The sequence below is a fragment of the Aulostomus chinensis genome, chromosome 7 (genome assembly GCF_037954235.1).
Source record: "Aulostomus chinensis isolate RoL2024-O1b breed Wild chromosome 7, RoL_Achi_v1.0, whole genome shotgun sequence".
NCBI lineage: Eukaryota > Metazoa > Chordata > Actinopteri > Syngnathiformes > Aulostomidae > Aulostomus > Aulostomus chinensis.
In genome coordinates, this window is record NC_141326.1 from 12,037,501 (window position 1) to 12,064,395 (window position 26,895).

Genomic DNA, 26,895 nt, shown 5'->3' on the forward strand with positions numbered 1-26,895 from the left:
ATTAGTACCAGCAGTGGGTGAGAATAGCCTCAAGGAGGACAGACTCTGACTGATCCCGCTGCTGAAAAGAAGCTGGCAGTCTTTTGTATCCGCCCATGCGTAGGAAGAGGCTAATTCTGAACTATGTTTCTTTATTGCTGATGTATCTTAAAGTATAGCTTAAGTATAGTAAGTAAGTATGGTGTGGTGTGGTGCAACCATGGTGCAGTGCTATTTTGGGACAACGGAAAACATCTGCACCATAGACCAAGAAGAGGCTGGTCTTTGGTCAGTGTGTTATGTGTGAAGTGTATTTAAAGGGCGCATCAGTCAGATGTGTGGCACCGCAGCCTGGTTCTATGAATGCCCATTAACACCCCATTTGGTTGACTGGTTTGAGTGATGTCACACCCAAAACATTCCTATGAATAATTAGGTGTCTAACGACTGCCTCTTCACACCGTGTTTTGCGCTCTGATCAATCTAAAAACCAAAATGAGACACACAACACACACACACACACACACACACACACACATACACACACACACACACACACACACACACACACACACACTGCCATCCAGCAACAGCCTCATACCAAAGGTCACCTACTGTAAATAGGGCCTTTGGTCAGTTGTACACAGCTTTCAAAAGATGAAAATGAGTGTGTTTAGTTGAGTATCACAACTGCACCATGTGGAACAAGTGTTGTAATCTTAGCGGGATTATGGATTAACTCCTGACCCCCCAGATAGCACTGTCATACCTTAGGCCTGCTCTTTGTCCTTTTCATACTTTTTCATCCATGTAACCAGAAAACCTTTACTCTAGTTATAGATTAAATATACTGTATCTGGGGATAAGCACACATCATAAAGATAACTCTAGTTTTTGGAGAGTCACTGTGTGCAAGGGAGGGCCTTAAAAATGAATTTATTGTTGCATCCTTAAAAAAAAAAAAGCTAGAATATTGGGAAATTGTAAACGTTTTAAAAACGACTCCCCTGTTCTCCCCCGCCTGCTTTCATCTCCAATTACTTTCCTCCTCTCTCTCCATCCTGTCCATCACACCAAACCCCACCCCCGCCCTCTCCTGACTACGTCCCATGGGCCAGGCTACAACTACAACCTGGGATAGAAAAACTGTGATCTATAATTCACACAGATCACTAACCCTGGAGGAGACATGCTGCCTACCTGGACACGGCCCCTCGATTAGCTACAGTGTCTTGGCATCTGTGTGTGTGTGTGTGTGTGTGTGTGTGTGTGTGTGTGTGTGTGTGTGTGTGTGTGTGTGTGTGTGTGAATGTGACTTCAGTGATGTGTCCTGGGTTTATGTGATAATTGGTGAAAGAGCACTGCTCGTCACATGTATGAGGCTTCATGTTTCCATTGAAAACATTTCCCTCACACACTCCCCGAGGCTTCATTTGAAGTGTTGCACACATGCGATGCACTTGGTGCTGCAATATTACCTCCACTGAGTCAAAGGATCCGAAGTGGACGTGACATGATGAGATCAGAAAAATGTAATCTAGTAGGAGTAATTGACCGAGCCGACAGGGACAAAAAGGTGTGTGTGTTTGCGTGTGTGTGTGTGTGAGAGAGAGAGAGAGAGAGAGAGAGAGAGAGAGAGAGAGAGAGAGAGAGAGAGAGAGAGAGAGAGAGAGAGAGAGAGAGCGGTAGGAGGTTCTTCTGGTTTCATGTGAACAGATGCGTAGGTGGATGGTGTTGGGATTTTTTTTTTCTATCTTCAAGGAGATGGGAAGAAATACATGAGATATCTCTCTCTCTCTCTCTCTCTCTCTCTCTCACACACACACACATTCACACACACACACACACACACATACAAACATGATGACAATAGCTGATTACTGGTGCTTGTAGAAGGCGATAACTAACCCAGTTCACATGTTATCAGTTGTCATCGACAGGATAAATGTGGGTATGACCCTTTGCTATCTCCTGCACGGCATTTATTTCCCAAAGGGCCATGCTGACTATAGAGCAGGAGTGCAAAGAGCCACACATCAAATAAATTATTGTGGCAAATTTTGCCTGTTTGGTGAGCTTTTGTGATCCCGTGTTTCTAACACTCAGTGCAGATTATTTACTGGTCAACAGTTTGGGGACTTTTTTTTCTTGCCTTTTTTTTCTGCAATCTTGAGTATAAAACATACTGCTTTTGAACAGACCCTTGGGATAATAACGTTTAGGAAAATCACAACGATTTAAATCAATAGCCAGCCTTGTGCGGAAGCAAAAAATCCACTCGAGGCCTTTAGTCCAATGTTTATGTAGACATCACCTCCGTTGGTGCTTTAATAGCAGGACGGAGTCATTGTTGTCATTCGCATCTGGAGATTCATTAACATAAAGCTGACTTTCACTGATTCTTTGGGGGTCTTGTTTTGAGGACTTTACAGGCAGGGCTATATTTTGCCCATGTGTGTCCTCAAACACACTTTACGGTCAAGTGTCAGATGCCCTCTAGTGGTCACAGTATTTATAACTGGAGCACAAGCAGGAATTAGATGACATCCAAATTGAAGAGGTTGGGCTGGAGGTTTGGTCAACAAAACACCAGCAGACATTGCAGTGAGAGTCGCTACCTCATTGCTCTTTCCACGTTCCATGTGTCCCACTGTGAGTCGGGACTACCTTTGACGAAGCGTGATTGCCCCCTAACCTCATTGTGATGCGACCGTGACAACAGTAGTCCAACTTAAAAAGAAGATGTAACTTTAACCCAAGCCATGATGTTTTCCCTTGGCTTTTTTGACAATAACCAGAGACAGATCCTGTGCTTTTGGATGGAGCCACATTTACAGAACTGGTCCTCAATCCAGCTACAATTTGTCAGTGTCATAGTAGAGTAGAAGCACATTCTGGTGTAGTTTCCCTGCCTGAAGCATTATAAGAGTAGATAATGGCCCTTCAATGTTTTGGTAATGACATCTGATAAGGATGAGTAATCAGAACCGACAGAGATCAGTTTCATTCGAGGAGACTACAATAAACCCAATCCATCAAATGGAGATACGGGGACTTTGTGGAGGGTTGGATGGACAAGGAGTCCAGTTTGACTGGTTTAATGGACCTGGACAATGTGCCAGCGCAATTTATACCGGTGGAGAGGGTCAACGGAACAAACAGCCTGTCAGGATCAGTGTCAAGCCTGAGACAACTAGGAAAAGAGGAAAACCTATCACTCAGATGGATGTTAGTGCTGAAGGGCTTGTACTGATCCAGAGAATTACCAGTATCCCTCAGCCTGAGGGAGCTTGATCAGTCTCACAGGAGAGAAATCAAGTCAATCACCACAAGGATGAGCAGAGAGGGAGGAGAGATCCCGACAGCTGAAACAAAAACTAGAGCAAAAATGACCAAACAAATACTGGCCTCCAAAATGCAGTAGTTTATGAGTACTATTTGTCGAATGATGGAATCTTATTTTAATCTTTCAGGTTTGATTTGAATTGAATTTCATGTGCTGACCACTAGGTGGAACTATAAGCAAAGTCAATTTTTTTTTGGAGCATTTTGGCTAATAAATCCCTGATATAACTGCAAAAAATTTAAACTTTTTATCCTCGCTTTTAAGGGATTGAACTCAATTTTTGCGAGATAGGCACCATTCGTTTCTGCCAATAAATATTTTATGCAAAATTTGAACTCCTCCTACGCACACATGAAGCCACAAGAAAGTTCCAGGAAAACCCTGTTGGTAATGATGGGCAAACCATGCTGGGATCCTGCTGTGATCAGGCTGGGTCCTTGGCTCTAATATTATGAACACACATTGATGATAATAGTGTGCATTGAATATGTTAATCTGACTAAAGAAGAGACTTCATAATCCCTCCAACCAAGTGGACATATTGGTACTGGTTATTCAACGAACAAGTTGCAATATATCATGTCTGATATGGTTAAAAATAATCATTATCTAGTTAGCATTTTTAATCAGTGACCTGTGACATGAGTTGTTCGACCAACGCTCACCACAACGTTGATCAGTCGTAAAACATTGTAGTTTAAGCGTATGAGTGCGTAAGTCATTTCATGTTATACCTGCAACCTTCCTGAAGTATTTATTTAATCCCCAAAACTACTTTTTAAGTGGAAGCATTTGCCAGGGCCATCCAATCAGGTATGAGAACCGCGAGGATGGAGCGAGGGGGTGGGGGGGGTATGAGACCGAGGTAGACAACCAGCGCAGCTGCAGCAGCAACCACAGACGGCCCGAAGACCATCAGAGGCCATCTGAACACTATGATACAAGATATAGGCCTGATTCCTGTCATGAACACAGCACCAGCATGGTTAGCATCAGAGAGTGCAAGGTACTGTAACCATAGTCTTCCTTGAAGGATTGGCCACGACCACGCACTGCGCGGGTACCAGTAATAAGAAAAGAACTGCACACAGCTCAATAAGGTGAAGTTATCTATCTTCTTGTCTGGATCTGGTAAAGACAGCAAAAAAGTGAGTTTCCTCCTAAGTTGATGTGTTCCTTTAAGCTAACTGTAGTCCTTCAAAAGATGCCGTGGTTGCGGTAAAACATTTTCTTTCTAATCAAACTCCCACTGCTCAGAAGTTGTGAAGGACAGAAAGCGTCTGTTTTTTTTTTCCTGCCACCTTGTCAACTGCAGAAGAGACTGAAGGTGAGAGGAAGAGAGCGCGCGCAGCATGTAGCCTGTGAGCAGTTTGCTGTCTGTGCGTTTCCTTCAGATTGTTCACCCAACAGCTTCAGGCGGTACAATGCCCACACCTCAGCCTACCTAGCTGGCTCTCTGAAGGTTGCCTGGGCTGCTCACTGTTAGAAACTTTCTACTGATTTGATCATTTTGATGGCAAATCTGTACCGAAAACAAAACATTGTGATGAGTATTGGTTGAAGGGTTTCTTTAATTTCACAACTCAATGGGTATCTTCTTCAGTCTGACCGATCCCTGTGTAGCTAGCGTTGCCTCTGCAGAGGTTTCATGTGTTGAGGAGCACCAGCACAGCTGCCCTACAACATCCCAAACCCCCGCAACTCTGCCTCGCCTTCACACAGCAACCAATTAAAATGATTCCCTGACATACAAGTCATTTCATCTCTAAGATTTCAAGTTCTAGTTTCGCTAGTTGGTGTCAAGGATTAATTAATGGCTTTTCTCTGGAAGAGGAAATCTGAAAAATTTTAGTTGTATCTGCCTCCAGGTGGTGGATTTAAAGAAATCCAAGCCCCTTCCCCCGCTGGAAGAAACTACTCACAGACAGCCCAATATTTCCAAGAATGGTATCTTTACACACAAATGAAAATTAATTGAATGGCACAATAAAATGAAAAACCTATTATTATATCAGCTTGTCATGGGGGATGTTTTAATTCAGGACAGAAGGATTGCAGTTAAAAAGTCGTCCACTGCCAAACGTTTGGATCATTGGACAACTCTAACTTGTGGCATGGATTTTAGAGCGTGAGGAAGTGGTTAACAGCAGGCAGCAAGCCTGAGTTTGTCTCTAAACAGAAGGTGCACCCGCCAACAGACATGAGAAACACAGATAGCACGCCAGCTTCACAGGCCTTCAAAGACAGACGAGAATGGATGGAAGTGAGGAAGACGATGGGGGCGAAGACCTGGGAGAAACAGTGGGAGAGACAGAAGGTGCTTGAAGAAAGAGGGGAGAGAGGAAGAGGTAGGAAGTGGGGAAGATGGAGTGAGAAAAGGTGGAGGAGGAGAGAGGAAGAAAGGAAGGATGTAGTGTAATTGTGTTGTTTACATTCCCGCTCCCTCACCTCTGTATTAAATCCCTAAGTGGAGTTGCTCTCTATCTCCTCTCACCCAATTACCCATCCACCTCTCTCTCAAACACACACTCTTGTTCTCACGCCTACAGTACTCTACATTATTCATGCGATGTGTGTTACCCCATCCGTCAACACACACCCAGCTGACAACACAACCCACTCCCTTACATAGACCCCTTTCACACTGGAAAACACCCACTCGGATATTTTGTTTGTAATGGAGAAAGGGTACTATCAGGGTACTTTGGGGAGTTCATCAGCTCCATGTCTGATTGGCTGAGATGTTACCTGCCCAGCAAGGTGCCGGTAAACCAGAAACACTGTGGCTACGTGATATCTGTCAAAGGAGCTACACACAGCAGGATTGTGCTAATGATGTATGCTAACTAGCTGCTGGGTGCTGTGCATCTGGCACTCGTCTACTGAAAGTGGGAAAGGGATCCATCACCAGTAAGTGTAAATAATTGTAATCTGCACATAGGTGATTCGTGTATACCTAATTAGCATTATTACAGTATGATCTGCTCAAAATATCCTCCATAAATACATTTAACGCATTAAGCCGCAACACGCAGGCTGCTCCTCTGCTGCCTTGCTGCTCCAACCCTGTGGAGAGCTGACAGGAAATACTAACGTAGAGATTGCGAAGGGGAGGAGATGAAAGCAAAATATTGCAAATTCATCTTTGATCTGCAGCTTCGTGTAACAAGAGTAAATTGTTGTCAGGTAACTGTAAGTCCTTGTTTGAGTGTGACTTCGAGAGAAGGTATATTTTTATTGAAGCTAAATGAAGATGTAGAGAGGGAATCTCTGGAGCTCACATGAAAAGATTCATGGGGAAAAACATTCCAGGAGACATTCACACGGATGCATGTGTTGGAGGTTACTGAATGGAGTTCATTTTGGATGTAAGTAGTGGTCAAATGGCCTTTGTCTACAAATGTTTTGGAGAAAATCTGCATTCAGAACAACAGCTTGAAAGTGGCCACTATCTGAGGTGAAGGAAGAGCATTTCTTCCACTCTAATGACACCTTTCCTGCTTCAGTCACACACAAATTGTAGGTGTTACTTTTATGGGTAAATCATGAAGTCATGCTTATATATTGGATTAAATGCTAGGCCTGACTGAAGTGGACACAGAGTGATGCATCACTCTGAGTCTGACTGATGAACCACGTCGTCTGTAATCAGTCTCGCTGACCTTCCTCCTCATCCACACAGGGATGGCAGCCATGAGGAAGATGTCCAGCTTCCTTTCTGATCCTCAGCATCTCTTTCCCTCACTGTTCTCGGCAGAGACGGCCCTCGCAATTTTGGTGCCCTAGGCAAGATTGGGATTTACCACAATGGTTTCAAGACAAAAAGTATATTTTATATATTAAAATGACTTAACAAACAAAGAAACATATCAAAGAATGAATCAATTATGACACATTCAACTACCTGTCCAATTGGAAACATTATTTACATAATAGCAACATTACTGGAGGCACGGTGGTGCAGTGGTTAGCACTGTTGGTGCTAGGTTCCGGGTTTGAGTCCCGCCTCTTGCCCGAAGGCTGCTGGGATAGGCTTCAGCCCCCCATGACCCTTAACAAGACAAGCAGTAGAAAATGGATGGATGGAGGAATCGACATTATTAACAAAGTCACTCAGTCCTCAACACACCTCTATATTGGACTTTCTTTTCCTCCTCCTCTTTCCTTTGTTTCCTCCCTTGCGCACCTGAAGGCTGGGACCTTTTCATTTTTATGAAATGCAGGTAAAATGTAAAATCTTGGACTGTCAAGGATGCGTGTCAAACGGTGACCCACCCCTACTCTCTGTGCCCACAGTACAGGTGCAGGGGCAGGGCAGGGTGCAAAGTGTATTTCTTTTGTTCTTTCATTTGTTACCTCTTGAAAAATAGGATGAGCCCCCCATTGGTGAATTTTTATTATTCATTTTATTTTTTATTGATTTTTTTTTTTTACCCAGCTCCCCCGTAGACAATGTGGCGCCCTAGGTGACCGCCTAAATCGCCTATGTCTTAAGCCGGCCCTGGTTCCCGGCCTGATTCTATCACCTTTATCACCTCCAATATTTATTTCAGCTTCTTGCTACCTTCTCCAGTTTTGTCTTCTTCCACTCATTTGTCATATTTCCCTCATTTCTTTTGCATCTTTCTACCCTTCTTTTCATTATGAACTCCCTAACTTGCCTCTTCTCCTCACCCTGATTCTTCCTTCGTTTACTAAAAGCAGACTGGCTGCAGCTTCCTGCTCCTTGGTTACCAGGGAAACTGTAACCCTGGTCGCCAAGTTCTAAAAGATGAGGGATGCACTTATTATCAGAGTTGACATCACTTAGTGATATAAGTAGATGTAATATGTTTGTCTCTAGGATACTGTGATTACAGGAATGGCCAGTATAGTCACACGAGTGACACACACACACACACACACGCACGCACCCCTGATATACACTAAATTACCTGGGGATATTAACTGATTTCTAATCACTGAACCTAGGTACATAATTTATGGTGTTCTTAAATTATGCTACAAATTAGCCCAGCTAAATGAACTTGATAACAAAGCAGACTGTATGCTTTTGGTTTGCAAAGTAGCTTCATCCTTTAAACACACAATTCTTTTCATCACACCGCCACAAAAAAGGTATCAGGAGTGTGGAGAAAAACAAAAAAAACAATTATATGCACCAGTATTCATAAAAACTACTGGTAAATAATCAAATTGGAAAATCAATAGGAGGAAGGAACATTTCTGTCTTCTCGTACCTCCAATTTCTTAATAAATGAATTAAATCATTTACTCCTTTTTTCGTCTTTAGCAGGCTTGTATTATATCTAAAAACCTTTGGCCTTTGTTCACGTTTCATATTTTCCCCATGCCTCAAATAATCCCATTTTATTGTTTTTTTTTAATAAAAACACACGTCCATCTTGGAAGGGGCGGTGACTCTTTCCTTATTGCGAAGGGATCTGAGGTTTGAAGTAATGTATGAAGCTACACATTTCTCTCTAATGGATTTATGAACCATTTGAATTATTTAACTAACTATATCAATTAATGATGTATTTTTTGTTTTTGTTTTTGACTCATCTGATAACCTCTGAGCATAAAAACGATTCGCAGGAATAAGAATTCAAGAACACTCCACTAATGCATTTACAAAATACACCACTGCATTTTCATAATCTTCATCCTAACCCCATTAAATCTGTATGAATTATTGATGAATGTAACACAAACTGCCCCACCAAGAATCACAAGTAAGCTGACTGAGGTTCTTTTTCATCACTGTATTCACTGCACCTCCTCGCCTCTCCTGATTTCTCTTCTCATCTTTACTTCTGCTTTTCCCATTCTGCCCAGTTAGGCATTCTCCCCTCTTCTTCTCCTCATCCCACCCATACGTTATTATGTAGAGACAAAACTGAAACGCCTCCCCTCTCCAACGATCTGCCTCTCCTTAATCTTCATGAAGAAAAGCGAGGATGAGGTGGTGGGGGTAGAAGAAGGAGATGACAATAAAGCTGAGAAGAAAGAGGAGAGGAAAGAGGCGAGCGGGGAAAGGATACGGGGAAGACGAGTCAGATGAGAGGATTTTCTGAACAGGAAGACAGGCTTAACAAGATTTTAGTGGAGTGAAATATGCGTGTGTGTGTGTGTGTGTGTGTGTGTGTGGTGAGAAGAACTGAAGCAGGTGACAAAAAGAATAGGGAGAATTCATTAAATCAACCATCATGTCGGTCCTCCATAAATACTGTATGTAATGAGGCATTCTCATTAGCACACACACACACACACACACACACACACACACACACACACACACACACCGCAAACCCTTACCTAAAGACATGGAGTCCGGCATTTAGGTCCCAAGCACAGCTGCATGGGGGTACACACACTGACACGCTCTTAAAAGGATGTGTGTGTGTGTGTGTGTGTGTGTGTGTGTGTGTGTGTGTGTGTGTGTGTGTGTGGGGTGGGGTAGGGGGGCTGTTACTCAAATCCACCTGCTGCTGAGCCAATTAAAATTGTTTTCTGGATCCACTTCTGAGTGTGGTCGTATCATAAAGCTTTCATACAAAATGAAAAAGATAAATGGCTTAAAAACACTGGGTTGGAATCATTTCAGACCACTGGCTGCGTCCCTGTGGAGTTTGTGTTTGTTCAGGAGAGTCGGCGCTGTCATGGGAATCTGAAGAAGATGCTACAAGAGGAAGAATCGATGTGAACCAGTTTCTCACAATCTTTCTTAGCCAAACTAAGTAACTGTCAATCTGTCCCTCACTAAATTTAAACTTCCTTCGATGCTCATTATCCTTGATGGCAATCATCACTGATGCCAGAAAATAGTCATCTCTGTGCCCAGAGATTCATTCTTATGAGAATCTACAGCAGAGAAGCTGAACAGTAATATGAAAATGAATGCATACTATATTTCCAAATTCATAACTTTTGCAAAGAATTGAGTTATGGCTTGTTTTGTTATGTAGCCTTGATGTTGACTGGCATCAAGTCAACCTGCCACCATGACAACTGCCCCTGAAGTAGACTGCCTCCATAGCAACAGGCACCACAGTAACACTTGAGGTGATGCCATGCTGACATGAGTTGCGACGGAATAATATGGAGGAGAAAAGGCCAAAAATAAACAAGACAGAGGGGAAAAAAAGACAGACATAAAGAAAAAAGACAATAAAGACAGAAAGAATGTAATCATAAAACAGACATTAAAAAAGCGCTTTATATCAACAAAAAGGTAATGCATGATAAATAAATCAGAAGGGCCATGTACATATACAGTCAAGAAGAAAAAAGTAGAAAATATATATAAATAAAACCCATGAATTCAGGTAACAACTCCAAACACACAACAACAAACGTAGAAACCTCACATGGATCCTCCTGGTAATATAATATATAAATATAAATATGACATGTTTAATGATATTCACTTCAAGGTTTCAATTCACAATTCTGGTATCTTTCTGCTGACTTGACATCGCATCGCTGACATGTGGCGCTCTAACTTCTGCAGCCAGACTTGCGACGCTGCTGCAGTGATGATGACGTGTTGGACAGAGCGAGAGAACGGCAAAGAAGCGATTTTCAAAATGGTGGGACATATGTTGGGCTGACTTATTGGATTTTCCCCTCGTGTTAATGAACTTTCCCCTCATGTTAACGATGACTGATTATCAGGATCTCGATTTGATTTGCTTAGTCTGAAATCTGACACTAGTCAAAGAGCTGGCGGGGACATTGTTCTTTTCTCTCTTTTCCTCACACATTGCAACTTTTTTTGATTGGTTACAGAACAGAATATTTGGTTTTTGTTTTTATGAAGGAACCAAGCATCTAAAACAGAGCCATATATGATGGGTCACAACAATCCAAGAAGCTGCTCAGTTAATAGGTTTTACAGTTTAGCACCCTCTTATTCTGCTGCTTAAATCTAACTTTCTGTTCTGACGCTAATAGTTTCACTGAAATAACTCCTGTGGCTCCTTGGTGCATCGTCAGATAATTACAATCAGTACCTGCAGTGATCTGATGGGAGGTCAGAGGTGATTTGAGTTTATTAATCAGCACTAATTACTTCATGATCAACTCATCTGCTGGATCTCATGAGCCCCTCAGACAGTCACCAACGACTGTTTCCACTAATAGATACCTTGACAGCCACAATGATGAATACTGCACAGAGAGAATGGAAATATCACATTTGCATGAATTATTAGTGTGTTGCTTGTCCCTCTGGGATGACAAAGAAGGGATGATGAGTGATGGAAACTATGACGGATTATCGGTGTCTCTCGTGGCTGCGTGGTTGAACAGCTTACAGCTGTGGATGTCTCACTTTTTCTCACGAGGCTCACGTTACAATGATTCACATTATAGCAACAAAAAAAAAAAAAGTAATGGCCCGGGCAAATGTGCATGTATCGCTTTAGCAACTGGAACATTCCAGGAGAGTCTCGTACCTTGTAATTGTATTAATTCAGTCTTATATTGCAGATACTTGGACACTCAAACCGTAGCAGAGCCAATATTGCTCGGGTATAAAGGCCCATTTTATTTTTTCCTGAACACCCCCCCCCCCGGGGGGGCAGTGCTTCAGTTCGGGAAAATGCCTTCATACAGTAGCTAACGACAGAGCAGACAGTCTGCCTTCCTGCTCCTCTCCTTTTTAATGCCAATATTCATTGGTGGATAGAGAGCAAATCAATTCTCACTGGGCTCCAAAAGGCCAGGGCTTAACCCACAGCCCTCTGCTAAAGCTAATATCACACTCCGTCTTCTAGCTCCACCCACTCCGCCTCCTCACTGCTGCCTCAATTTAGAGATTCTCTTCAGTTTTCCACAGATGTCATCAAAAATAGTAAAAGGGACAAGTATGAATGCCAGGTCAATGGAAGTATTGAGTTAACTGGTTTCCTATTGAAGATTTTTGTTTGTTTGTTTGATGTAAATGTGAAATCTTGATATGGCTTCAGGTATATGAATATGAGAGAGAGAGAGAGAAAAACATGGAACGGTATATGGGGAGATTGTGAGGAAGTAAATAATGAGACAGCAGCTGCAGGATGGAGAACAGGATGAATGAAGGAGAGTAAGTGCTTATCTTTTCTTTTTTTTTTTACAGAGAATGTTAAATTGAAACATAGGCAGCTCTTATTTTCAGCCCAAAGATTCTTAGGATCTTAGTCCCTTTTGCACATTTGCATTTTAGCATCCCCACGTATGCCGGGGAGCTGATAAGCCACGGCTTTGGAGAAGGCAAACATACACACACGGAGTGGCTAGCCATGTTCACATTATTACATGAAAAGAGGTTGTGAGTAAAAGAAATGCTTAAGCAGGTGATAGCTTTTGCCTGGTGCACAGTGGAGGATTTGCTAAACTTAGATGATTAGCAGAGAACAGGTCTTAACGTCTAATCACAAAAATGTGCCGCGCCAAACATTTTGCATTCCCTGTGAATGATTTCAGAATGGCAATTCCACGGCTTTGTGGAGATGTGCCTACACGAACCAAACATGGAGGCGGACAGTGGTTGTAAACTGGTTCTAATTTTCTGTGAAATGTTATGCAAAGAAAGGCAGAAAAAAAGGGAAACTGTGAATGAAGACATGACTGAGAAAAACAGACTGAGTTTGGTTTTTATGTTTTGCAGCTGGAGCTGGAGGAGAGCTGGACATAAATTGTCATTGTTGCCCTCAAACAAAGCGACCGCTACAAGCTAAAGTGAGTCACGCCACCTGGTTGTTGACGTCTCCTGGCCAGCCCTTCTTTTGGCCATCAGCAAGACTTTGTCCTGGTCAGAACCATTAAGATCATGTCCATTTCATTTCGGAGGATATTTTTTCAGATCAGCCTCAAATCAGGAAGGTCCTGGAATGGCTAGAGGGCCAAATTGGTCCCTACATCAGCCGGACTGTCCGGTACTGTGCAGTCAGCTTTTCAGCGCGGTGAAGACTGTAACCATCACATTTTTCTGTAAAGTTACAAAGACCATTTGCATACTGAAAGTCATAAGCTACACCAATATTTTACCCCATCCATGACCTCAAGGTATTAAAATGAATCGCGTGTAGAGCTGACACAGCCCACATGACCGGATCATTTGTTTAACTGTCAGTTTTAACCACCACAGGCAATCTTTTCCTAGAGGCTTATTGTCCATCACTGTTTATTCGCTGGTTATGTTTATTATGTTGTTATTTAATGTGGTGTTCCATATCCCCACCGGATGGTTGACTGCACTGAACCCCATCAGTGGGGCGGCAGAGAGAGAGCAAAAGTCCAGTACTCCAAAACGATCTTTGTCTGCATAATTAGAAATAAGGTCGAGCTTAAATTTTGCAGTGGTAAAATGATGAAATGTTGTTTTATTAAATGATCCCCTCTCTCAACATCCAATAGACAGATAGTTAGGAAGGCTAATGCCAGCCTGTCTGATTGCTCCCACTCCATCCATTCAGATTCTACATATTAAGAGTAACAGGTCCAAGTACTTCCTTCGTCCCTGCAGCTGTTTCCTTTTTGAAGGAGAGTCAGGGGAGGAGTTACGCTTGACTTGTATTCTGTGGCTACTCACTTAGCTGGCTATTCTTACTCTTGTTTGTTGATTATGAGATGATGTTGATGATGATGATGATGATGTTGATGATGATGATGATGATGATGATGATGATGATGATGATGTTGTCATCATGTTGTTGACTATATTACACTGACTCTCCAAGAGCATCATGCACTTTTCCTACCCTGCGTGGGCCATTTCACACCCCCCCCCCCCCCCACACACACACACACACCAGCTTCCCCGTCATTACAGGCAACATTGTTATTCAAGGCCAAATGCAGGCCACATGAAAATGAAGAGAGAACCAAACATACAAAAACTGTCCCACTTCCCCACACATAACTGGGTGCACTTACGATTACAGTATTACAGCTCTGCCGCATGAAAGGAACATGTGACCACAGCGTGTAAATCCATGTTTTTTTTTATATATATAAGTAATTGGGACACAGTTGCCAACTCCCTTTAGAGCAGATTGAGGGGTGCTAAAGAGAGCTCCATCAACTGCAGTATGTGGCTGCAACAAAATATTATTATCAATAACATATCAAGATATAAGTAGCGATACATACATGGCCAGTATCTAATTAAAAGAAATGACAAAGAATAAAAAAAAAAAGTATTCATCAGATGATGTGTTCTTTCTTTTCTTTTAATGAACTTAACTATTGTGAAGCATGATGGGATTTATACTTAGGCTAGTACCTCTTAGCTGCTGTCTTAACACAAGTACAGAAGAAGTGCAAATCAATGCGCTTTTGATTGTTGAAGAAATGGGACACACTTGTGTACTGGCGCAAAGCACATGAATGTGCTCGTCAAGTGCCCAAGCACCTAAGTGTGATTGTGTGTGTGTGATGGGAGAGCCCCATGGTGTTATCTGGGTTACATCGATTGCTAGCCAGCTCTGACTGAATAAATAAGAACTAAAGCAGGAACACAGAATTGCTTCCACACAGCTACAAACGGTGTGGTGGGGCCTTTATGTCGCAGGACATTGTGCCTTTGTTGGCGTATTTATGTGTCTCAAATAATCTTCTTAACCTCCTTCTTCCAAAAGGATCTGTGATGTCATATAAAACTGTACAACATGGCCAACGTCATGTGTGATCCAGTACGATTAATTTGTTTTGCTTAACTTCCTATATCGGGTCTGTTTCCTCTCACGCTTCAACTGAATCTCACTAGGATTCACTTGCAAGTGCTATGAGACTCAGCTGTTGCATTTGGGCTCATTCAGACTTTGGTCTGAACCAAAGTCTGAATGAGCCCAAATGTACTGGGCTATCTGACCATAAGCACCAGGTTTTGTTTAGAGCAGACTGCAAAGCTCTGATATGAAGAAAGTGATGTGGACCAGTCCACTATACCTGTGCTGCACCTCAGATTGGTACGGCCAAAATCGTAATGAAACATCAAGTTCAAGTTGACACTGCACACACTGGAGATTTTCTTTCTGGTTCATCGAAGTGTGTGTCTGGACCAGTGATAGCCCAGGCCAAGATAAAAGAGAGATGAGTAGCTACAATGCATTCAATCTCTGTCTCTCTCTGCAGTAAAATCTTGTGTAGCCCAACACACACACACACACACACACACACACACACACACACACACACACACACACACACACAGGCATGCACCCTCCATCAATATTTGATTGGTCAGCAGCGTCTGAACTTAAGTTGAGCTGTTCTGAGCTGCTGCTGCAGCTCTTCCTCACATTACAGTGATATCACAGCCCTCAAGAAGGAGTGTCTGTATGCAAGGGAAAGAGATGAAGAGCATCAATGAGAGTGAGAAGAGAACAGTGCACCCGAGATACAGCAGCAGACCAAAAGAGACACTGATTGATTTAACAATGGCCGCTCATTAGAGAAACTAGCTTTAGGTTGTGTGTGAGGGGGTGTGTTTGAGGGCTGCTGAATGGCCTGCAGCTGAAAGAAAGATTAAGACAGAGCTGCTGGATAGAGATACAGAGACACATGGTGCAGAGTCACAGAACACGCACCCCCCACACACACACACACACACACAAGCACATCAACCAGATACAGGAGCGTGGCTACGGACCAGAAGCTATATATAGCACACGGGGAAAACTAGGATAACACATTACAGTTCTACGGATGACTGCCATACACACACACATGCACTCAAAATGTGAACTGGTGGGCTGTGGAGTCAGGGGCTGCAGCACTAGAGAGGAACTTGACACACCATTATCTTGCAGCGCAACACAATGTGCTCACAAAAACACACAGATGCCATTATCCACGGCCTGAGGAGTAACAGAAGCAGAAGCACACACACTGCTTCCACAGCTAGAAACAGAAGTTTCACATGCACGCAACCTCTCACACACACACATACACACACACCAGTGTTGTCAAGTTATCAGGAAACTGGACTTTGCTGGAGCATAAAAATAAATGTGCAGCATGTTCCTCCAGTATTCTTCAACCTCAAAAAAGCTGCTGATTACTTTCATATATTTGCATTTTCATAATTAAGGTCATCGCCATGACTACAGTTCCAATGTGGATCATATCAAAGGACTTCAGCGAAATTTAAGTTTTCATATTAGCGAGCACAGAAGAAAGAGCTTGAAATAACATTTGATTTATCCAATATAAAAGACAGCAAGTGCCGCAGGAATAGTAATAAATCACTTCATTCATCATTTATCACTGACCAGTTAATAAATGAAATAACAGCAGCCACCAGAAATCAGAGAACCTCCTCTGTCACACACTTACCTTCTTGGTGAAGTCCATGGCTTTGAGGATGGAGAGGTTGAGCGTCTCCAATGAGGCCAGCACGCCCTCATAGTCCCCCATGTGCTTGGCAAAGTAGTCTGTCCACACAACACACACAGACACACACACAGACACACACACATTGACATGTGATTTACAACAGTCAGTCACATATCAATTTGCAATTTGCAAAATTATTGAATTTCCAGAAAGAAGTGCTTTATATTAATAGATAAGAGTGGGAAGGAGGACAGTGTATGTGTATGTGTGTGTATGTGTATGTGTGTGTGTATTCATATTATACTTACCGCAGAGTTCCTTAGTGTCAACATTACTATGACAGCAGAGCACAGGAGAGCAGAAGAGGCAGGGAGGAACGAGGGAAGGTCAGGAGCAAGGGTGGAGGGAAAGAGGAAAAAGTAAGGAGAAGAGCAAGGTCAGAAAAAGAGAGGTTTTTCCCGTGCAATCACACACACACACACACACACACACACAGAGACACAGACTAACAAGACTCTGACAGGAGTTGCTTAGCTCAGTGTATGTGTGGGGACTCATTTGGCAGCATTTTCTTCTCTGGCGTTAAGAAGACTTTCCCTGGTTGACTGACCAGGAGAGGATGAGGAGAACAACAGAGGAGGAGAGGAGGGAGGTAGGGTTGGGGGGTGTTTGAGCAAAAGAGGGGAGAGGTGTAACTGATGATGGGACAACGGGGGGTGGAGGAGGAGAACAAACAAACTCCATCTGCTCACACAGCAAACTGTTCAGTAATTGCTGTACATTAGAGGGAACGATCTAAAAATATCAACATTCTGCTTTTTCATGACTACTCCAATCATTTCTGTAGCCTCAGCAAAAGCAGTTGGCGCTATGTTTGGAGGAGACGATTCCTGTCGGGCAGCCTGATTTGATTCTGGCCCATTTGATTTTATGAAGCTGCATTTTACATGTTGGTGTCCTGCCAGAATTCCTCCTCACTGCGACAGAAGGGCTTTGAAAACATCCAGCGAAAGTCAAGTTTCACGCACTACTGAGTGTGTTTTCATGGTTACTGATGACATAAGTAGTTCAGACCCCAATCTGGGACGTGTGTCAGTGGTGTAAAATATTCATGGCTTAAAGAAATCTGGCAAATTGTTTACTATCTAACTAGAATAGTAGATCCAGATGAATGGCTGCACTTCAATATAAAAGTAAACACAGCAGACGTAGGGAGGATTATCCCCCCCGCACCTCATCATGAGCAATAGGAGCTTCATGTTTTTATTCCAACAGAAGATTTTTATCTATCACATGCAGCAGAGTGTGTGTATGTCAGCTGAACACATTTTTTACCTTTCAAGTACGTACAAATAAATGTCTTGAATTCCCCGAGAAGTTTTTTTTCCTCCTCCATTTTTTTCATTGTGACTCAACGACGCAGAAAGAGTCAGTCACGTATATTTAGATTTAAGCAAACAAAATGTCCAAAATGTCAGTTTAAAAAAAACTCGAAAGCACAGAGTCTGGTATGCACTCCTTTCACCAGCCGTATGTAATCCATACACACTTTGATTTGAGCTAAAAAGAGACAAGTTAAAACATTTCCATTTTGGCGCAACTCCAAACTAAACGGAAAGGTTTCCTTTTAGCCTAAATACCTTAAGATAAGGTTGGAACAGGAATGAGTGACAAACAGGGACAGATGGGGGAGGAGGAGGATGATAAGGGTGAAGGTGATAACTTGATGCAAAAATAGCCTAACAGGGGAAGACTAGCTGAGATGTGGAGAAACAAAGGAGGGACAGAGATGGATGGATGAAGGCCTGTGAGCAGGACAGCATCAGGTCGCTGCCGGCTCCACTCCTCCCCTCCATCCATCAACTTTCTGCTCTCACAGGAAATGCTTATACTGTCATTTTATCTTTCACTGGTGCAAATCAATAACCTCATCCGCTTTCACGTGAGAATGCTGATTCCTGACATTCATTCTAATGAAAAGAAACTTTTCTGTCTATTCACGGCAGTGAGTACGATTTATAACCTGTGTCAGACGCCAAGATGAATGGATGGATGACGTCAGAGTGACGGCGTCATCACTGCTCTGCAAGCCCCCACTTATCCCTGATTTAAAAGTGCCATTAATGGTTCAGCCTATTTGAGGATTTATATTTTAAAACCTTATTCATTTCAAGAAATGTGGAGCATTTATTCTGCTTGGTTTCGTAGTATGTGAGGCCCTGCAGGATTCACTGTTGTGTCAATGAACATCCTTTTAGTTACTTAGATCAAAGTGTGTCAGCACACCTCTCCTGAGCGCAGGCGGGATGAGCTGACAAGCTGATTATAAAGGCTGATTGATTGATTGATTTCATTGGAGGAATGAACGGGTGCTTTCACTCTTAACATTTGCTCTGGTCTGAAAGAAGCAGTTTATGAGTGTGTAAACTTTGAGCATTTCCTCATTGGTTCACTTTCTTTTCTCACACAAAAAAATCCAAGCGAAGCAAAATGAGTCAGTGTGGGTGGTAATACGCCTAGAAGCTGGTTGACCAACCGTCGGTAAACCCCGAAAGAAGGAGACGAGAATGTTCACTGTATTTATTGGTCAGATTTTATGGGGCAGGAACAGGAAAGTAAATACAGATGGACAATCCTGAGTTTGGACAATAAGACTACTTTTTGTGCAAACTGTTCCGGTTATAAAGCTGCGATGTGTCTCAAACGCTTCGTTTGGACTCAGACACGTGGAGTACCTTGGTTGTTGGGTGGAACTGAGGTCCAACTGTGTTACTGAACTGCACCAGTGGTGATGTGTCGGTTGAAGGCCTTATAAATGGGAAGCTGCAAGGGCAGCAGTAAATTTTGGCTGTTTCTAGTCTGCTGGAAATTCAAAGAAGTTTTCAGCCACTAAATTGTAAAACTGCCACCAGCTGAGCTGCTAAAATCACCAGGAGCAAGCTAACCCAGCACCACAAAAACCAGCAAAAGCAGAGGCAAAACTTGAGTATGAGTATGTTTCACTCACGCTGACGCTCAAGGGAGTCACAGGAGATTAAAAGAAGCGTACAGTTTACACAAAAGATGATATAACAATGAATAAAGCTGAATAATTTGAATGCTACACCTTAAGCAGTCAGATGTTTTTGTGTGACTGCTGGCTGTGACTGACATATTGGAATTAGAGTAGTCAGTGTCTTTGGGAGCCAGCGCTAAAATGCAATAGAGGATCAGGATGACAGAGGGGGGACCGACAGGGAAAAAGATGTAAAGAACAGTCTTTCATCAAGCGCCGTCTCTCTCTTTGTATCTTCTGTCGACCCTTTTCTTTGCTAATTCGTCATACACAAGGTGTCACCTCACATAAAGCGACTTGCATTAAAAGGGTCTGACATTTCTTTGCAGCAGGATACGTTGCATACATTTGCACGCGCGGGCCCACGCACGCTCACACAAAAGAAAAGGTTGTCTCGCATGAAAACAGATGTGTTCATCTCACCTCTTCTTGATGGTGAGATGTGATCAGAACAAAAGTCAGCGAGAAGACAAACAAAATTATTCACAAGCATGGATGTATGCAAATAAATTTTGTGCAAATACACAACTATGGTACACGATGTAGGCAAACAACTCACACACGCAGATACACACAACAGTCACGTGCATTAGTGGCGCTGACCTGGTGTTGTCAGAGTCGATGGTGTGAAACAGCTTCTCCAGCTCTTCCTCATTCAGTGTACCATCAGAGAAGAAGGCCTGGAACTCATCCAGAGACAGTTTACCATCATCTGCAGGAGACACACACACACACACACAACTGTGAAATCACTTGTAGCGGGATGTGTTACAATACAATAAAGATCCAAGGAAAATGCCATTTTCTCTGGATAATTAGGAGATCTTTTCTGAAACATCCAGGAATGTCGGTGGGGATTCTTAGTCATACAGGTCATGGAATGGACAAACAACTCTGTTGACAACCACACAGAAACATCCTCAAGGAAACTCAAAACAGTCTGGGAATGATTTTAATTCATGAACTGATGCTATTCTCTCAAATAATTTACTCTAAAACCTTTGTGATCAAAGTTTGATTCATTTAGACTTCAAGGTTTTTTTTTGTTGAGATTTTCAAGTCGACTCAAACTGAGGAGGGAAAAGCTGTTGTCTCCAAGCTGGCCGACATCACTTCCTGGTTTGGAGCAGCACGGTCATCTCACTGCCATTTCGTTTACGGCCACAGGTTCCTTTACTACTCTTGGAGAAGCATTATTACCCAGCTGTAATACACAAATGAAACTTCTGAAAACATGAATGACGATTTTTGTTCTTAAAACTGCATTTAGAACATCTCTAGCCGAACCATGTTACGTGTTCTACTGCTTCAGTTCTCTTCAAAGACTAATATTTCTGAACCACCAACATTTAACGTGCAGGAATGCACACCACTCACCCAACTACAAACTGATCTGTGCATCGGTTTGTCCACATTTTGGCTCTGTGACGAGCATCGGGCCAGACATTGGGTTTCTGCTGGACTTGTTCAAAGTGATGGTCACGATATAACAATGTTCACTACGATGATACCAACGGCCTTCGTACAAATCTAGAAATACAAGCATAAATCAACATGAAGCCACCCCAGATACATCAAAGTTGATCTCTTTTTGTAATCAAATCTCCCATTTTGAAGTGTAGTTAACAATTTCCCCACTGAGAGACGAATAAAGTCTTGTCTTATCTTTGTTGAACTTCTTCCAGCAAAATTAAGGTTTATTTTTTGGTTTTATTCCTGACATTTTAGACAAGTTTTCTTTCCAGCAGTGTAATCCCACCCTTACAAATCCATACACACACACTCAGCATGATCATTGCTTTCAGTGCCTTCTGGAGCTGCTGTGAAATCAATCCAGCATGCGTTTCATTCTGGTACAAACCGTTAGCTGAATGCCTGCTGTCTGTGTGTCTGTGTTACTGTGTACTTTAGCGAACACACAATGCTGATTATGTTTCAGAACCTCAAGGACTTTTGGGAAGAACTGATATCCAACAAGCGTGTTATGCAACCCTTAATAAAAGTTGTTTTTTAAATGCCGTGCTGGAGTGAAACTCAGACGATGGTTGACACGTCAAGGAAAACAAAGGCTTTGATCAGTAAATGCCTCTTGGTACACTTCATGAATGCGTGCCCTGCTTGTCACATCCTTTTAACTTTTCCACTTGGTGCTGGATGGAAATAAATGAATAGATCAATATGCACAACTCTTATTTTGTGTGTGTGTGTGTGTGTGTGTGTGTGTGTGTTATGTCGACTATGTTCCAGGTCAGCCTGTTACTAACATGAATTCTCATTTGACTGAAAACTGCACACACCACTCCCAAATGAATGAGTAAGAAGAAACTGTATCATTGGACCTGATCACATGATAAATCATCCATTCATTCATTTTCTTCCGCTTTTCCTGATTAAGGGTTGCGTGGGGGAGGAGTAATGGTAGATGTACTGAAGTGGGAGATATGGTTAAAAAATATCATGTCACAATAATATTTATGGCACAATCATGACATCCATTTTCTACTTCCTATCCTGTTAAGGGTCGCGGGGGCTGCAGCCTATCCCAGCAGCCTTCAGGTGAGAGGCGGGGTTCACCCTGGATGGGTCACCAGTCCATCACAGGACCAACACATAGAGACAGACAACCATTCACACTCACAGTCACACCTACGGTCAATTTAGAGTATCAATCAGCCTCGTCCCCTCTTGATGTCTTTGGACTGTGGGAGGAAGCTGGAGTACCAGAGAGAACCCACACAGGAACAGGGAGAACATGCAGACTCACACAGAAAGATCCTGTGCTGGAGCCAGGACACGAACCCCGAACCTTCTTGCTGTGAGGCGACAGTGCTAACCACTGCTCCACCGTGCTGCCTCATGATAATTCAAACCTTTTTCAAACTAGGACATGGAAAAGATTGTAGTCACCATATGTGTGTGTGTGTGTGTGTGTGTGTGTGTGCGTATGTAATAGCTTTCATAGCTACACGCATGTAGAATGCTGAATTATCGTGTTAGAATTTGACTTTATCATTGTTAGAGACACTGGCATCATAATACAGTATATTGTACATATACTTTAGAAAAAGTACCAAAACTCAAAAGTCCCAAATGTCAGATACATTTACATGCATTGACTGAAAGGAGCCAAAACTGTGAGAAGAGCCAGTGCACCCATCCACAACATCTCTGTTTCTACTTTAGCATGCCGTTTATGGTTATCCCTCCCTCCCAGTCTTTAGTAAAACTTTATCAAGTGATAACAACATCAAAAACTGGCACAGATGTTAACTTGGACAGGATGAGCTAAAAAGATTTTTGGTGGTCAAAGGTGACCTCAAACATCCATGACATCTGCCCCATTCTCTTTAACTCTGATATTTAACCAGCACCTTCAGGGAATTCCACTTACTGGCACCCAAGGATGAATTAAAAATATGTTGGAGGTCAAAGGTCATCATCATCTCATAGATACAAGATCAAATAAAGAACAAAAAAAATCCACTGGACTGAACTGGGAACAGTTTGGTGGTCAAAGGTCAAAGTCACAGAGACAGGCACACATAGTGGCAGCTGTGCACTGCACAGTCAATGCAGGACGCAGTGTAGGTCCCAGCTCCAGCATACTACGTTCATGAATATTCACTCACGATGAACTGATCTGCCTGAACAGACACACCAAAGGAAACCTTGGGAACACAAGGATGTCTTAATCACTATAAACAGGCTCAGTCTAGATTAAATCAATACTGTAGAATATCAAACCTAACTCATAACCAACATCTCTTTGTAGTTTAATTGCTGTGAAACCTTCCTCTGGTGGCTCTGCAGCAGGGAGTGGTTATTCCTGGCTTTCACTCCATCCTCTATCTGCATGCTACTATGCCTGACTGTCTCACCACATGATGCAGAGCTAGATATCAAATATTAATTTCCTTGGCCTCAAAGTGTGATTGTCCTTGAGTGTGCCTGACTGGATACAGCAGCTTGAGCTGTGGGACCACTGCAGAGCACTGGTAGACCACAGAGACGGGACCACTACAGACTTACAATGGGCCGAATTCAAATGAGCTGCTGTTACAGTATGTCGGCCACGTTCATTCCCTCTTCTGTTTCTCAGGTGTGGAATTAGGAGACATACTGTATGTTTATGACTTTCTAATGTTATCACCAAGAATCATTCTTTGTTTTTTCCTCCTCTAATTAACCCTCCTTCGCTCTGGTGATGTTGACACACATCCAGCAAAGACGCAGCTTTCAGCTCAAGTTTTGACCGCTCATGAGACAAGGCTTCAAATGATTTTTCAAAGCGGACTAACAAACTGTCAAAAAACTTCCAGGAACTCAACAACATGTGCCAGCCGCTCTTCTCTTCCCCCCCCCCCCCCCTTTTGGCTCTCCTCTCTATCTAACTTCTGCCTATTAGTCTCGCCATATTTTTCATTCTCATTCTCCCGAGCTCTTCTAGCGAGGGCAACAAAGTAAAGGCTCACTCTCAGATGTTGCGCCATGTTGGTTTCTGCTGCACACAATGACGCCTTGTAAGATACTCCTTTACAAATGGCTTTTATTTTGGTGACGCTTGGCATAACCTTTCCTCAATAGAAGGCAAGTTTGTTTGAGGCGGACTTCTGAAATGCCACTTCTTGTGTTCACAGCACCAGTCCCACTCTGCCTGTCCTTCTGGACTCCACTGTTTATTCAGACTTGATAGCAATGACTATTTCTAACCTGCCCTTCTCCGGCACAGCAGTGAAGCAGGACTGAAAGCAGAGGCACTGGTGTTTAATTCAGCGGTGACCCAATTTACTGCCAGCAGCAAGCTGGCCCGGTTAGATCCACTTAGGAATTCTCCACGAACACACCAGAAACAGAGCAACACACACGTTCTCTCAAGAGGCAGATAGCTGGCTAACCCCATTTTTAACATCATAAAATGCTCCCACATTACACCTTCTGACAAACAAGGGCTTCTCCAATACATGGACTTGACTGCTGCTATGACCTTCTCAATTTTCATATGATAACAAGAATAAGAACAAGAAACATAATCATAATATTCACCAGATTATCACAGAGCAGTTCCTATGTTGATCGGCAGAGTTCCATCTTGTTCCTGGTAATAGATCTGGGACTTAAGACAAAGATGACATCCAGGGTCACTGGGTCACACTCCATTATGTCATTGTTTTCCAACTCTCCAGAGCTGTTACCAGGAACAGTATGGATTTTTCTGAGCGAGAACTCTTCCAATCGACATCATCACTGGCAAGTAGAAAATAATACTCAAGTCTAAGAAATCTGAACGAGTCGTTTAAAAAGGAAAAACGGAGCGAGCGTGTCTGCTCTCTGACTGGTTATTTAGACCATTACTAACTCTTGCTCTCAGACTGCAAGGTCTCAGTGTCAGATTAGGTGATTATGGAGTCGTAAATTCTTGTCATGTTGTGCCCACACTCACAGAAGGCTCGCAGCCCGCGGTGGGACATAAAAAACAAATCTTCCTGTAAGGGGGTCATGAGGCATCCATGATGTGGCGTCTGCTGTTGTCCATTATGACAAACTACCAAGTTAAGGACGATCGATCGGTGGACTTGCCCACTGATGGGTTGTAATTGGGCTGATATCACGATCGGGGCCTGCATTCAGAATCATAACATCGACTGGAACACGGACAATTTAACAAAGTAGAGATGTTAAAATGGGCTTTATGTGCACTGGATCTTGATGAAAGAAGCCAGAGATGTTTGTTTCTGTTATCTGAGTCGAAGTAAATGACAGTTTGAGAGCCCTCCTTTATAAGAAAAGGCAGCGTTTTGACAAATTATGTTGCGCCGAGGCTGTCGAAGTCAATTCGCCTGTAGGAAAATAAAAGTTGACGTTCTTGTGAAAAATGAGGAAGAAATTTGACAGTCAGGAATCACAGGCAGCTAGTAGTTCAGCCTACAAGACATTTAAGAAGCCCCCTTTGAATAATGTACAAGTCTGACGAGCACTCTAGTGATGAACAAGCAAAGAGCATCCCGTCTCTCTGAAAGAGACACTGCAGTATGGAGCCATTTCTGCTGAAACAACCGTTATTTCACTGGTATAACAGACAATCGAGAGAAATTGTTTTGATGAAAAGGAAATGACAAAATTATAAATGGTCTCTTTAGAAAAACAGCGAGGTGATGAAAACCAATACTGTGTAGCCCTGAACCTGCAAACAGGATACACTCCATCCACGGGCTGCAGATTGTGTCCTGCGTACATTTGCACTGTTTTTCAGATTTGGTTATGCCAGCGGGTGTCATTTGACTATGTGATCAAACTTCAGTCGTTTATGTGATGTACAGCTACTATCGTGTGAAAACAAACACAACACTTCCTGTCACTTGACCTGACACTTTGATTCTTGACCTTTCATTCTTCAAAGTATCAAAAAGTTTACTCTAAGACTGAATAAATCCCAGATTAGTTGCCTCGTTATGCCTTTGCGGTGTTAATACGAGTTAGAGGGAGGATTTGTAAACAGTTTGGCATTTACTGATCCATTCTTTGATTTTGAAAATACCCCAAGGTATATCTTGTGAGTGGAAAAAAAAAAAACCTTCATTCAGCCAATCACGGAATCATCGGAAGCATGGAAAATTACAGGTGGTGAAAATGCCAGTGGCGCACACTGTCATTTTTTATGTAATTAATTCATGCTGGAGTAATTTAAGATTTGATTCACCTTTTTAAACATGACACATTTGCATGATTACTCGACCAACATTTTATCTTTGCTTTTTTGAGCAACCCACCTACGTCACGTTCACTGTCAGATATGACTGATTGCATCTCTGATAACACGCTGCTTGAACGAGTGCGTATGATGACACGATGTGGCGTTCTGATTCTTAGACGGTGGAGCTCATCCAATCTTAAAAAGAAGGAGTAAATACCACCGAAACAAGCAACAACAGCATCACAGATTTGTTTACGTCCAAAAACGGCCAATCGGTTGACCAACCAGAGTTTACGCTAGGGTACACAATCTATTTGTTGCAGATCTTCGTTCTGGGCTGCAACATACCCAAAGTTTCTGCCTCATGCGTTCATGTTCATAGCTCACAGATTCACTACCAACTCAAAACAGCTGGAAAAGATGCATTTAAAATGTTTTCATGTGTTATAGAACTCAGGGCTGCGAGCGTGTGTGAGGAAAATCAGCTTTAATTGTACAAGT

At 42.6% G+C, this 26,895-nt stretch overlaps 1 protein-coding gene across 4 annotated transcripts in view; it reads right to left on the reverse strand.

The window, feature by feature from the left end:
- necab2 (N-terminal EF-hand calcium binding protein 2) overlaps nucleotides 1-26,895 on the reverse strand; it is a 103,872-nt gene that overhangs the window by 48,824 nt on the left and 28,153 nt on the right. For all 4 annotated transcript variants that reach the window (XM_086208453.1, XM_086208451.1, XM_086208452.1 and 1 more), the window contains exons 3-5: nucleotides 20,307-20,415; nucleotides 16,957-16,982; nucleotides 16,649-16,746 (exon numbers count right to left, since the gene is read on the reverse strand). In XM_086208453.1, the coding sequence (XP_086064579.1) occupies nucleotides 16,649-16,746; nucleotides 16,957-16,982; nucleotides 20,307-20,415 (233 nt within the window). The remainder of the gene's footprint in view (nucleotides 1-16,648; nucleotides 16,747-16,956; nucleotides 16,983-20,306; nucleotides 20,416-26,895) is intronic.